This window comes from Aythya ferina (genome assembly GCF_964211825.1).
Source record: "Aythya ferina genome assembly, chromosome: 8".
In the NCBI taxonomy this organism is placed as follows: domain Eukaryota; kingdom Metazoa; phylum Chordata; class Aves; order Anseriformes; family Anatidae; genus Aythya; species Aythya ferina.
The window spans coordinates 2,714,636-2,728,661 of record NC_140304.1 but is presented as its reverse complement, the minus strand read 5'-3'; the positions used below and the strand labels follow the sequence as shown (position 1 = coordinate 2,728,661).

The window sequence follows — 14,026 nt, the reverse complement described above, 5'->3', positions numbered from 1 at the left end:
CAAAGTGGATAAAAGGCAGACAAGTTTACTCCTGCAGCTCAGGGTTATTAGTGAACACTTCTTAAACGAATCTGTGTTTTCTGACTCTTTTAGGTGTGGTTTAACAATAAAGGCTGGCATGCTATGGTTAGTTTCCTAAATGTAGCCAATAATGCAATCCTTAGAGCTAACCTGCGGACTGGGCAAGCTCCCGAGGAGTATGGGATCACTGTTGTAAACCATCCTCTGAACCTCACTAAGGAGCAACTCTCTGAAGTCACTGTGTAAGTCTTCCTGTGTTTTGCCACTGATTTTTACCTACACTCTTCTGGCAGTTTACCAAGTCCAGTGGGATATGAAAATATAAATATATATATATAATATATATATATATATATATATATATATATTTATATATATATATTTATATATATATAATATATAAAATATAAATATATATATATAAAATAAATATATGAAATAGTTCAGATGATAGAACATGGAGGCCTTTCCTTGAAGTCTTAGTCTAATCAAGACTTAGATGCACAATCCATTTTTTTCTGTCTCATAATCCTGTAAGTATTCATTCCTGTTCCTATATAGTAGCCATGACCATTGGTTATACATGGTTACATGTTTCTGTTGATTCCAAAGGATAAAGGTCAAATTGTGAAGTCTGTGTTCATGCTCCAAAGCCAATAGATCTACTTGTGAAGTGACACAGAGATCATAATCAAAAAAGGCATCAGAAAATGTTCTTAAGTAACTACAAGTAGGCAATAGTTGAAAACCTCTGTCTTGGTGTCAAGGACAACATACAGGTAGATTTTCAATGGCATGTAGTAGGGTTGATGTATTCCTGAACTTCAAAGCCATAACTTCTTGAAAAAGACACTCATAAGGAGACATGGCTTCCCACTCATGTCTTCTACTAAGTTTAGAAGTCAGTGAAACTGGAAGCTTTTGCCTTAGCACAGAGATCTGTGCTTCATCTCACTTTGCAACTCGCCTTTTTGAGTACCTTTTCTCCCAGCTCCCAGACCATTTCTGCTGGTGTGCCTTAATGTCTACTTTGCAACACCATCCAGAAAAGGATGTCAAACTGAGATAGGAGCTGAAATGTTCCAGAGAATGAAGGAAATAATATATATTAAAAAAAAAGAATGGTGCCATCAACAGCCACATTTGTTAGCTGCTGTCCAGTGTGATATAGCAAGATACACTAGCACATTTTGAAATTGGAAAAGTCTTCTACTTACAAAATAACCTTGATACTTTTAGATCTTAACATTTCTACCAGCTTTCCCAAATGCTAACATAGTGCTATGTTGCATCCATTCCCTTGCTCAGTCTTTTCTTGTGCTTTGTTGCAGGCTGACCACTTCAGTGGATGCTCTTGTTGCCATCTGTGTGATTTTTGCCATGTCCTTTATCCCAGCCAGTTTTGTTTTATACCTGATTCAAGAACGTGTGACGAAAGCCAAACACCTCCAGTTTGTCAGTGGTGTGAGCCCTGCTATCTACTGGCTAACTAACTTCATGTGGGACATAGTGAGTAACTTCTGGTCTGATTTCATAGCCAGCAATTATTTCTGGGTTTGCATTAACTGGAGACTGATCAGTGAATTGAGTGAAGGTGATTCTGAGCACTGCAAAGTACTCATTTCTTGAAGTTCTTTCTCAGAGTATGTGCTAAGGATCTGACCTCTCCTAACTAATGTCAGATGTAGAAATTGTCAGGTGCACGGTACTGAACTAATGGAAGGGTCTGAGGATTTCCATCAATCTGAGGATTTCCAGTCCTTAAAACTGAATGTTTTATCAAGTAAAACGTGCCAGAGCAGGGGAGAGCACTGTTGCCTGAAGCTAGTTACAACCATCTGTGACCCTGCCCTTAACAAGAAACTTAATGAGTGTCAAGATATTCAAAATAGCTAAATGGGAGATTCATGGGCTGCTGGAACAATAGCTGGAGGCCAGAAAAAAATCTCCAGGGTGTCTAAAATGATGTGAATATATTTGTTTAGGCCACTGAATCATGTTCACTGTGTTATGCCAAAAGTATTTAGAGCACAGGTCCAGGCTTGCTTAGACAAGGCTCAACTATCCTCTCATTACTCTTCAGACCACTCTGTCATGAAGAAATAAATTATTTGCCTTGCTGAAGCACAGCAAGGATCTTCTTTTGTGGTTATGCTGGCTCAAGGGCTTGTTTGATAAGAAAAGCATGAATACGGATGAGAAAAAAAAATCAAAAAATAAAATTAAAAATAAAATTAAAACCCCCAAACGTTGGGTGTTTCAGAAGGTGCTTTTTCATGAGAAAGTAAAGCAAAACATTAATATATTAAATGAGGGAAAAGAATCAGATCTCTGAGTTCCTGCACCCTGCTGGTCACAGCAGCCTCCCATCAGCTTCACTGCTTCACTGCCAGGAATTCTGCTTGGCCATGGCCTTTGACAGCATGGTGCAAAGGTATTAACTGGGGTTAGCAGTTCTGTGAAATGCCACCTTTCACTCTGCATGGGGAGCACTGTGCATTGCAGTGGACCTGCAGTATTAATGCTGAACAGAGAAACTGAGCAGAGCAGTGGCCAAGCATTGTTCACTCTGGCCTCCTTCCAGTAATGTGGCTCAAATAACTAGCTTTTTCCCTCCTATATATAACCTTTATATCACCAAAAACTGCATTTCCTTGTATACTCACTGCCTCTTTCTGTGGGCAACCTGCCAGCAGGACCATGAAACAATCAGTTCCAAACCATAACCTAAGAAACAACAATATCGTATAATTTTAATGAACAGTCTGATAAAAGACGCCTCAGAAAAATGTCAAATGCTGCCAGAAGTCCATTGAGTCAAAAACTTGAGTAACTATTCCAGATCAATTCCAGTCCAACAATTCCAGTGTTCCTCAGTACAAAATCCTTTGGGAATAATGTTTAAGATCTAGATAGGTTTGCAGCCCTTTTCTGGTCTTACACACTGATCTTTACCCTGTGATGTGGCAGGTGAATTATGCAGTGAGTGCTGGACTGGTTGTGGTTATATTTGCTGGATTCAAGAAGAAAGCATACACTTCTCCAACTAACCTCCCTGTGCTTGTTGCTTTGCTGCTTCTGTATGGGTGAGTGTTCAAGATTATTCCTGCATGTGAAGCGTGATTGCACATTGTTGAGCTTGGTGCTTAGTGAAATCTAGCTTCAAAGAATAAAACTAAGTTGGTACAATGCAGGTTAGAACTGTATTCTGTTCCTAATTCAGGTTACTTACACTCTTTGCCCAGCCACATGCTATAAAGTTTTTTGTCACTACTTCACAGAAATTTTCACCATTTAATGTTGAAATTTTATCACTCCTCACTCCCACCTGCTAGTGCACAGAAGATTTTTCTTAAATACACTCTCACAGAGGCACAACCAGTGTCACTTCTTGACTTGGCTTTGGCCAGTGCTGGGTCCCTTTTTGGAGCTGGCTGGAACTGGCTCTTCTCTAACGTGGGGCAGCTGCTGGACTCCTCACAGAGACCACCCCTGCAGCCCTCCCACTACACATAAATCTAATACATCGTCTAATTTACCTTGACATGTCAATCTAATACATCGTCTCATTCCCTTACGATATGCACATTGTGTAGGATTTTAATGGTCATTTATTTGCCTCATTGACAGCCAATACTAAAATATTATTCAGCGTTTTACCCAAGGACAAAGAGAATTGAGTCCAACAAATATTTTTTTTCTTCAAATGAACATTTGTGTTGGCAAAATAGCCTTTTATATGAGTGACTGGAATTTACTTCCTCTCGTTTAATTAGTTATCATATGTCTTTATATATAAAATAATATTCCTACTAGCTTTGTAGTGGGAGTTAATTTAGAGAAAACAGTCTAAAAAAATCTCTCTGGAGTTAAAAAAAAAAGAAATAAATTTTTTTGTATCGTCCTGTGTATATCACAAATTAAATCTAAGAGGCCACAGATGTTTTCTGGACAGACTACCTTTAATTTATATTGTAATATTTCTATCTTTTGCATGCAGATGGGCAGTAATTCCCATGATGTACCCTGCTTCTTCTTTCTTCAGTGTGCCTAGCACTGCTTATGTTGCATTGTCTTGTATTAATCTCTTTGTGGGGATCAACAGCAGTGCCATTACATTCATCCTGGAGCTATTTGAAAATAACCCAGTAAGTAATGTTTTTGTTGTGACCTGGTTTTAAAAAGCTGTTAAAAGGATGTCCAAGCATAGCCATCTCTAACTGTCTTTCTCTATCTTGCCATTATTCTGGCAGTAAATAAGTGACTGGAGAACTTGCTGTGTTACTGCAGGGACAGGTGAGCAGAATAAACAGAAACAAACCTCAGGGCTGTTGGTATCTTGGGCTACCAACTATCCACATACATGAGGAATGACGTTGAGCTGACTGCAATCCAATTACCTATCATTACCAATAGTACTTTTTAAGACACCCTGTGCTGATAAAAGCATTGTTGTTTGGTGGGAAGGAAAAAACAGATCTTGATTCAATTGGAATCATGATTTAAATGGCCAACTTTACAATACTTAATATCTGTGGGACAGCAGGCCAGTATTGTTACTTTTGACAATATGTCTCCATTGCAGACATTGTGTCTCCAGAGAGATAATTGTCCTTCTCTGGATTCAGTGGTGGTGCAGCTAGATTGATGCAGGTATTTACACTGCGGTGGGTATCTCCACCTTTCACCAAAGTCTGCTGTGTAGTTATGCCCAGACACTCGTATTTTTCAAAATTACAATAGCCCTGATTATGGAAATATTCCAGGTATAAATAAAGCTATTATGATAGAAAAAGTACCACTCTTACTTCTTGCTCACAGTTCTTGTTTGCAATAGCTGACACCAGAACAACATGTTGCCTCTGCTACATAGACAAATATTTCATTACAAAGATTAATTTATCTTCTCAGTGACAATTTTTCACAAGCACCTTGATGGTGCAGTTTATCTGCCATGTTGCAGATAAACAGAGAACGTCCAGTTTCTCCGAAATGAAAAATAACTTTTCATTCATTTTGCTATGTTTTAAGTCTTGTTTCAACTGCTTATGATGTTCTTTCTGTTCCTTATAGACTTTGCTAAAATTTAATAAAACATTGAAAAATGTGCTGATTGTCTTCCCACACTTTTGCCTGGGCCGTGGACTCATTGACTTGGCCATAAACCAAGCTGTGAGTGAAGTTTATGCCAGGTTTGGTAAGTGAGAGCCAATTACCAACAAGGTGTATCAGTTTTACCTGGTCTGACCTTGGGTGAGATGTTTCAAAGGGTTGTTTTGGAAAACTAGAGTCTGTTTCTAAAATCCTCCCCTTTCACATGATCAGGTAGATGAGTATGAAAGCTCAGCCTCCCTGAAGGAATCACAGCTGCCAGAACTTTAGGGCCTGACCAGTGGTCTGTATTGGAAATTAAACTATTTAAGTGCCAGACTGTGGTGTCTTTTTATCACTTGTCCTGAAGTCCCTAGATTATCACCACTAGGATATGTAATTTCATTTGAAAATTTGAAATTTGAAATTTAATTTCATTTGAATATGTTGGTGTCCCTCATGTTAATGGTTAAAGTGGCTATTCTTCAAATGCATATTCTTGGGATGTGGCAGTTTTTGTTATCAAACTTCTTGTTAAAAGCATAGTGATAAAGCAAAACTTTTTTTTTTTTCCCCCCCCACAGGAAATGTCTTTCATATAATCCATGCAAATTTCATGCTATGAAATCCAAATAAGAGCATATTCAGAGAGCTTATATTCATTTTTGCTCCCATGCAGCAGCTGAGCTGGAGTGTAGTTTCTTAAGAATCTGTATTTATAATACACTGGAAAAGGGCAGACATTGCCTGGTAATGATCAAATAAAGATTTTCATTCTAAACCATTATGCTTACGCCTTTTGTTCTGACGTGCACTCTTTTCTTCAGCCGTATTTAATCTTGCTCTCTGGTGCTCTCTCCCTCCATAGGTGAGGAGCATGTTTCCAATCCTTTTCAGTGGGACTTTGTTGGAAAGAACCTGGTTGCCATGGCTGTTGAAGGAGTTGCATTCTTCATTCTGAATCTCCTTATGCAGCACCGTTTATTCTCCTCAAGATGGTATGTCTGAAAGGTTGTATTAATATTCCTTCATTAACAGGGCAAGTGTCTTTATTGTTCTGTATGTTCTCTTTTTCTTTTTTTTTTCCTCTGAATTTATAGTAGCTTTTATAGCTTTATTCTGTTTACTTTTCTGATTTCATCTTAACTTGTTGATAGTCCCTTCATCTGCATTGTTTTCATGGGATTTAAGAATATATTTATGTAGCTTATTGAAGAAATTAGTTTTCTTGAACTAGGACTTCAGTGTAAATTTTGTAGATTAAGACACTAATGGTGAGATGATAAAATGACTTGGAAAGCTTGTAGTTTCCTAAGTAATGGCACGAAGTACTAGCCTGACATCCCAAGACTGGAATTCTAGTCCATTGCATAGGACAGTCACAGCCTGGGTGCACTATTCAAGCTTCCCTTCTCTGTTTCAATGAAAGCAGCTGCCTTCCAGGTGTGAGTGGGTTGTGCATTGCTGTTGGAGAATGCCAACAAGACTACTAGTTGGTAATTCTGAAAAATACTGTCTTACAGGGAAGTCAGTCAAAAGATAGGTAGAAGGACTATCAGTAGATAATGAAGAGCTGCCAAATAGTGAAAGCTGTCGCTTAGAGGCAGGTTGTCATATCAGTGACTGGCAGCATCATGCTCGTTTGAGCAAGCAATTTAATCCCTTTTCAGTATTTAGAGCTTAACTTTCAAAGGTCAGGGATTCTCCCAACCACAGGAATGCTCCAACCAATGTCACAAGTTTACTGCTTCCACCAGTCACAGTTTTGGCAACTGAGTAACTGTTGTTTCACACTGCTATTGTAACCGCACTCAGGGCAACTCCTTGTTTCTGTATTCAATCATCTGTTTTTTTCCAGGTTTGCTGAGACTACCAAATCACCTGTTATTGACGAAGATGAGGATGTTGCAGAAGAAAGAAAAAGAATTATGAATGGAAGAAAAAAAACAGATATCTTAGAATTACAAGAACTGACCAAGGTATAATTTGAGAAGAATGAAATATATGAACCCAGTATTTCAGCAGTGGATTCAGATGGTATTGTTTTCAAAATCAAGCTTGTGCCTTAGAAAATAATGAACATTTTAGAAGTCAGGGATTTATATGTTATTTGGCTATTTTATTAGAAAACAAACCAGAAAATCCAGCAAGGACATTGAACTCCCTCTCTCCCCCAACACACACACTTTCATACACACTCCTTTTCTTGACATATTTTGCCTCACATCATCCAACTTGATTTATATATTGACTGTCCATTTCTACTACGAGTCTTTTCTTCTGCATTGCTGTTTTTCCATAGGTGAATTTCAGTCTCAAGTTCACCATTTAGTTCCTTTCACATTTAGGGCTATAGTTATTGCTAATTTATCTTCTTTCAAGACAGTGAAGGCATATAATTGGTGCTATCAGAATACAAGCAAGCCTGAGCTACAAAAATAAAAAGGCTGCACACATTATTAGGATCTCAAGAATAGAGAACTGGAGTATCATTCTCCAGATCTTGCTGTATTGTTCCACTTCATTTGATGTCAGAGATACTTTGTCCCGGCAAAGCATCAGGTCTGCTGCTTAGCACTAAAGATATGAGGTAAAAGGGTGCATGAAGGAAACTTGGAATTTTTAGGGGTTATTACAACTGTATTTAATGTAAATAAATGTCTGAGTTGGTAGAATGCTTACTCTTTCTTTCCAAAATTTTATTTATCTTTTACTTTTGTCTTGGTTCTAAAGTTGCCTCATTCCAACAGCATTAAACTAAAAAACAAACAAACAAACAAACAAAAACAAACAAACAAACAAACAAAAACAGGAAATTTTCTTTGCTGCAAAAGTCCTGACATTTTTTTCTTGTCAATTTAGATTTATGCAGGTAGGCACAAGCCAGCAGTGGACAGGCTCTGTGTTGGCATCCGTCCTGGAGAGGTAAGTTGTTCAACAGCACTAGATTACTCATTCATTTGAACTCAGATCAGTTCAAATTGCATGCCCTTGTTGATTTACAAGTTGGAAATACTAAAAAATGTGATACATTTTATAATTCAGTGCTTTGGTCTTTTGGGAGTCAATGGTGCTGGAAAAACAACAACATTCAAAATGCTGACTGGAGATACTGACGTGACATCTGGAGATGCTGTAGTGGCTGGCAATAGGTAAGTCCCTTAAAAGAACAAACAAAACTGTGACAGTTCATTTACCATGATAGACTCCTAGTCTCAATGACCCAGTAGCTCCCTTCCAGTTTTATGGGACTGAGAGAGACCATACTAGCACCTTTAACACTGCGTTGTAAAATTTGGGGGTAAGTTATACTAATGCTAGCAATGCAACTAGGCAATCAGATCTAATGGCGAGAGCTTCCAAACATAACATATCCAAGAGAGCATTTTGATATGAGCTTTGGAACTTTCCTCTGTCTGTTTTTAGCTGCTTTGTTTAAACAGGGCTGGCATAATGCCATAACAAGTCGTCACTACATCATGATTCAATATTACGTCAGCTTAGTTCCAGGTTGTGCGTCTTGGTTCCTTAGGTGTCGTTGGGGTTCGACTCTTTGATGTGATTTGAACAAATAGCTGTTTTGTTGCCAGGACATGATTCTGGGCAACCTGCTGCATTTGACCTTGCTTGAGCAGGATGGGTGGACAAAGACAATGTCCAGAGGTTCGTTCCAACCTCAGTCATTCTGTGATTCTGTACTTCTCTCATCTTTTCCCATTGCTACTACCAGCAAACATTGTTAGCTTCATATCTTGCATGTCTGTTCCCAGTGACCACAAGCTGAGATGAAATTTCCTGAATTTGGAAATCCAGGAAGTAGATTTGGCTATTAACCAGAGTTTAGCTGGTTTAGATGAGAATATATTCTTTGCTACACTGTACAAGCATTTTAATAGATTCTTGTACTGGGGTAAATTCATTTTCCTCCTAGAAAAGTTGCCCTAGGAAAGAAAGATTTTATTCAAACTGTCCATCTCTGTCTTAAATCTACTGTTACAGGTATAAGACTTTTTTCTTTGTTTCTCCAGTATATTGACTGACATTTCTAGTGTCCATCAAAACATGGGATACTGTCCTCAGTTTGATGCCCTTGATGACCTGCTCACAGGACGAGAACATTTGTATTTATATGCACGCCTGCGAGGGGTTCCAGCAGAGGAAATCAAGAGGGTAAAGCATCTCACTTTTTACTTGTATATACTTACAGTGAGTGAGTGTAATGATTCACCTCATGCCAAGGTCCAAAGTTTCCAAGGTGGGCTTGCTTTTCTCTGTGTTGAAGTCCTGGGAGTGGTTCTTGTCATTTGGAGTTCAGTACAAGAATGCACAGTCAAATCCAGGTTCATAGGCATTAATGATACTTGCAAAACTGTGGAGCTAACTCTGGAAGGCTAAGGATGCAACTGCTGTGACTCAGAACTGGTATGGTTACTGTTTTGTTATTTTATTTGAATTTGTTTATGTATGAGAATAAAAAAGAACATGAAGATTGCAGAAGAAAATAATGTACATTCTTGCACAAATAGGAAGACTGCAGCTAAGGCTGGGTTATGGCTTTGCTTCAAGGAATTAGAATTCCCCTCATCATAATAATTTATTTTTATTTTTTTGACTCCACTGCTCCAGTACTAAAACAAATGTGCCAAAACCCAGGGGTTTGCCAGAAGAGGGATGTGTCAGCAATCCAGTCCATTGTGTATTAACTGCTGCGTGAAAAAAGATGTTCTTTCTCATAGGTTGCTGAATGGGGCATCCAGAAGCTGGGGCTTCCCATGTACGCAGACCAGCTGGCTGGTACCTACAGTGGTGGCAACAAGCGCAAGCTCTCCACTGCCATTGCACTCATAGGCTGCCCACCACTCATCTTACTAGTAAGTGTCATGGTAGCATAGCTCTGTGATAGCTCAATATGACATTTCATAAAACTACATGCTAAAGAGCTATAAGGATGTTAATGATTGTTCTTGCAAGCTCCTTTCTGCCTCAACTTACATCTACTTCCATGTAAACTTGAGTTCTCTCATTTCGGGGGTAGACTGGGATGCATTGCAAGATACTGTTTCAGATGGAACCTAAGTTATGAAAGAAAGGTCTTTAGTAAAGAATGGCTTGAAATAAAATCTATAACCTAGACAAATCTGAATTTAAATCCATGTTTGGTTTCAGTCTGCCTTTTCTTGTCAGGGTATAACCAGTCATGTAAAAAAGGATCTGATGGCACATACATTGCTGCTTTCCAGCAGAACAGAGGAAGGTAGTTGCCCTTTTGCAACATTTAATATTTTTGGAATGAACTTATAAATTTTTTGAATAAACTATACAAATGCTGAAATGGAGTCCTCATCAACTAACATAAATTATCAGATAATTGCATATCTCAAGGGTAATTTTAAATGCAATTGCTACAAAAATTCGTTATTTAGATTATGCTGTACCACCTAAATCCATAGGCTATAAAGAAACATTAATAACTTCTGAGAAGTTAATAGCTTAAAAATAGTTCCTTCACCTATTTAATATGCCTTTACATGTATTCTGCCTGAACATAGTAAGCAGCCAGATAAAATGTTTTCTCACAATATATTTTATTCATGTATTTATTTTCAGCTGGTGTAAATCAGGGTGGCTTCACTAGCTTCTTGGGTTGCAAAATGTCCTTTTTCTGCAAAAAAGTACTTTTACAGCCAGTCTGTACTTTTAAAGCTTGACACAGTTTGGTGCAGCTGCTACTACATCACTCTCTTTCCATTTATTTTAGGGCCTAAATGTTTTGGTAATGCGGTATCATTAGGCTTACATTTTTTATAGCTAAGACTCTAGACTATGGAATGCCTTTGTCAGAACATTCACTGTGTTCCTTTCCATGTAGCTGTGCCCTACACAGACAGCACTGTACTCTTATGCATGATTTATTGTATTTGTTTCCTTACTGCTTTGTGCTAAGAAGTACCTTAGTATTTGTTCACTTACATATTTCTCAAGGCATTTTTTCTTTCTCAAGGCACATATTTCAGTAGGGAAGCAGCTATATCAGCTATATGCTAAATCCCAAACGTGCAACAGATTGATTCCAATGGTTTACTTCTAAATGACTTTTTTTTTTTTTAATCTGCTTTTCTTAAACTGGCTGTCTTAACATTTCGCTTCCAGGATGAACCAACTACTGGAATGGACCCTCAGTCCCGGCGCCTCCTGTGGGACTCTATTGTCAGCGTGCTCAGAGATGGACGAGCTGTGGTTCTAACTTCACACAGGTACAGAGCTGGGATTCAGAATGCCTGAGAAGCTGACGTTCATCTGCTGGCTTTTAGCTCAAATATCTTTTTTCTGTTCTGAAAGTATGGAAGAATGCGAAGCTCTCTGTACTCGTCTAGCCATCATGGTAAATGGTACCTTCAAGTGCCTGGGCACAATTCAGCAGCTAAAATACAAGTAAGTTGAATACATTATGGTGCTTTTTCATGGGAAAACTTAGTACATGTGATATGAACTGTTGTTAATACATCAAACCAATCTGAAGAGCTGTTTGAACAGACCAATTTCTGGGTGCAACTCTGTGGTATTCTAGACAATTTAGGTAGACCTCGTTTTCAACTCCATTATGCTACAGGCCACTTCTGCATGCCAAACACAGAGCTTCCTATAAAGCTAGATTTTAGGCATAATCTTTCAGATATTGTTACTGCTTTCATAGCTGCTGAAAAGGATTTTTTCCCTTGAATAATGAAATGATCTCCTCATCTAATTCCCAAACCCATATGTGCTTCCCAGGTTTGGAGACGGCTACATTGTCACTCTGAAAATCAAAGCTTCAAAGGCAGGGCTGCCTCCAGATCCTAGTCGTGCTGAGCAATTCATACGCATAAACTTCCCAGGGAGTTTACAGAGAGAGAAACACTACAACATGCTGCAGTATCAGATTTGCTCATCCTCTCTAGCTAAGATTTTTCGATTAATAATCTCCAATAAGGAAAACTTGCATATTGAAGAATATTCTGTCTCTCAAACAACTTTAGATCAGGTGAGTAACTATTATGCGATGCAATGAGGATGTTTCCAAACAACAGAAGGACCAAACTTCTTAGAGTAGAGAATTCTCTCACATCTCCTTCTCAGGCAAAATTCCCAGACTCCTCATCAAGGAAGGTGGATCAGGTATGAAATCTGAAACTAATTCGCTGTGTAAATAGGTGCCAGTTGAATGCTGATGAGAGAGCATTTCCCAGACACTAGAGTTCCCACAACCCATTCCTTCAAGGAAGGAATCCTCCAAGGTCAGCCAGTCAGAATGAGGCTTGCTGAGCTAGGAATGATCTAATACTTCTTTCCATTTCATTTTAAGTAAGAGATTTGGACTATGTTGTGTCAGAGATGCTGATAGAGAGATGTGGTATCTAGTTAAATGTTTTCATGTCTCATCATGGTTATTATACTAGAGCAATATACCGGAATCCAGTGTCTCAGTTCAATACATCTCTGGATTCCCTGTTCTGTATCTTCCCTGCAGAGATGCCAATGTACAGAGACATTCCACTAACTCACCTCAGTTGATGAGGTGGTGACATTTTCTGCTTTCCTCACACAGGTTTTTGTGAACTTTGCTAAGCAGCAGATGGAGGATGAGGAAATTCCTTTGCATCCCCGTGCAGCTGGAGCCAGTCGAGAAGCAAAGGTGTCCCCTGCTTTGCATCAGCAAGCAGCTGCATAGACTATTCCTACAGTCACTAGCACTTAGTGTGCCATACCAGAGCAGTAAAAAGTAAAACAAGACTCCTAGGCTCAGTATTACACTGATTTTTCGTACCTTTCCGAGAACTGTGCTCACAACTCCCTAGCAAAAGCAAACTTCTGCTGCTCTACCAGGAACACTGCACACAGCAGTGCTGAAAGCATTGAAGTAAAGGCTTGTACTTGATTCTACAACAAAATCTTCTTCTAATGTAAAGTTCATTTAAGATACAAGAAGAGAATTCGCATTCCTCCTTGTTGACATGTAAAGAGCATTAAAAACAGTTTCTCAGGCTGGTAGGTTTTCTCATTTAACTCATTTTTCATTCTTGGCAATGGAAATAGACAGTTGTCTCAGCAAAACTGAGAAGAATTCATTAAGATCTCAGACCCAGGCAAGAAATTTGCTTAAAAGAAAACATCTTAATGAAAATTATTTCATACTCACTCATCTTCAACTTCAGAAATAGAAGCAGAATATCAAATTGGGGTTTAAAGAAAACAGAGTATGTGCAAATTGGCCCAAAGTTTAGTTTTATCATGGAGTCTTGGAAAAATATCTTTGTTACCAAACAAGGTCAAATTTTTCTTTCTTGTGACCTGGACCTCAAGTGGGTGTGTAGTGTGAGTAGGGTATGTGTTTTGTCCGTGCTCAGGAGAATTTCAGCCAGCTTGTACTCCACACTGCACTCAGTGGGAAATCATTTGACATTTAGCTCTTTTCTCTGGTTCACATTTAAACTAATGGAAAATAACAGTACTGAAAACAAATTCATATTGCTTCAGTTATCTAAGAAATCATTTCATTTCCAAGAAATCTCCAAGATGTGTTATACAGAAATAAAATCTGGGTCATGTATTTTTGCTTTTTTAGTTTTTTTTTTCTTCAATTTATCTTATTTAATGAAAGTACACTCTTGCTTTGTGCTTTACAAAATATTATGAAACTAGTCTTTCTCTTTTGCCATAATTATTTCAACTGAATTTAATGTAAAGGCTAGAATTTATTGCATATTTTGCCCTTACAAATAGCTGCAAAATCTTTCTATACATCCATTATAAATAAATTAATCATAAAACAAAACAGTATCTATGCATTCTCTTCATATTCTGAAACAGCTTCTTCAAAATGTCATTCAGCTAGACTGCAATAGTCCTTTTTTTTTTTTTTACTAGATTTGCACAA

General features: G+C 38.2%; 1 protein-coding gene across 4 annotated transcripts in view; it reads left to right on the top strand.

Moving 5' to 3' along the window:
* The window catches only part of ABCA4 (ATP binding cassette subfamily A member 4), an 80,876-nt gene extending 67,652 nt beyond the window's left edge, over nt 1-13,224 (top strand). For all 4 annotated transcript variants that reach the window (XM_084528330.1, XM_084528331.1, XM_084528333.1 and 1 more), the window contains 15 exons: nt 94-263; nt 1,353-1,530; nt 2,992-3,107; nt 4,022-4,169; nt 5,095-5,218; nt 5,981-6,110; nt 6,971-7,091; nt 7,975-8,037; nt 8,158-8,264; nt 9,141-9,282; nt 9,849-9,983; nt 11,263-11,366; nt 11,452-11,544; nt 11,884-12,133; nt 12,698-13,224. In XM_084528330.1, the coding sequence (XP_084384456.1) occupies nt 94-263; nt 1,353-1,530; nt 2,992-3,107; nt 4,022-4,169; nt 5,095-5,218; nt 5,981-6,110; nt 6,971-7,091; nt 7,975-8,037; nt 8,158-8,264; nt 9,141-9,282; nt 9,849-9,983; nt 11,263-11,366; nt 11,452-11,544; nt 11,884-12,133; nt 12,698-12,820 (2,004 nt within the window). In that variant the 3' untranslated portion in view covers nt 12,821-13,224. The remainder of the gene's footprint in view (nt 1-93; nt 264-1,352; nt 1,531-2,991; nt 3,108-4,021; nt 4,170-5,094; nt 5,219-5,980; nt 6,111-6,970; nt 7,092-7,974; nt 8,038-8,157; nt 8,265-9,140; nt 9,283-9,848; nt 9,984-11,262; nt 11,367-11,451; nt 11,545-11,883; nt 12,134-12,697) is intronic.
* The last annotated feature ends 802 nt before the right edge of the window (nt 13,225-14,026 follow it).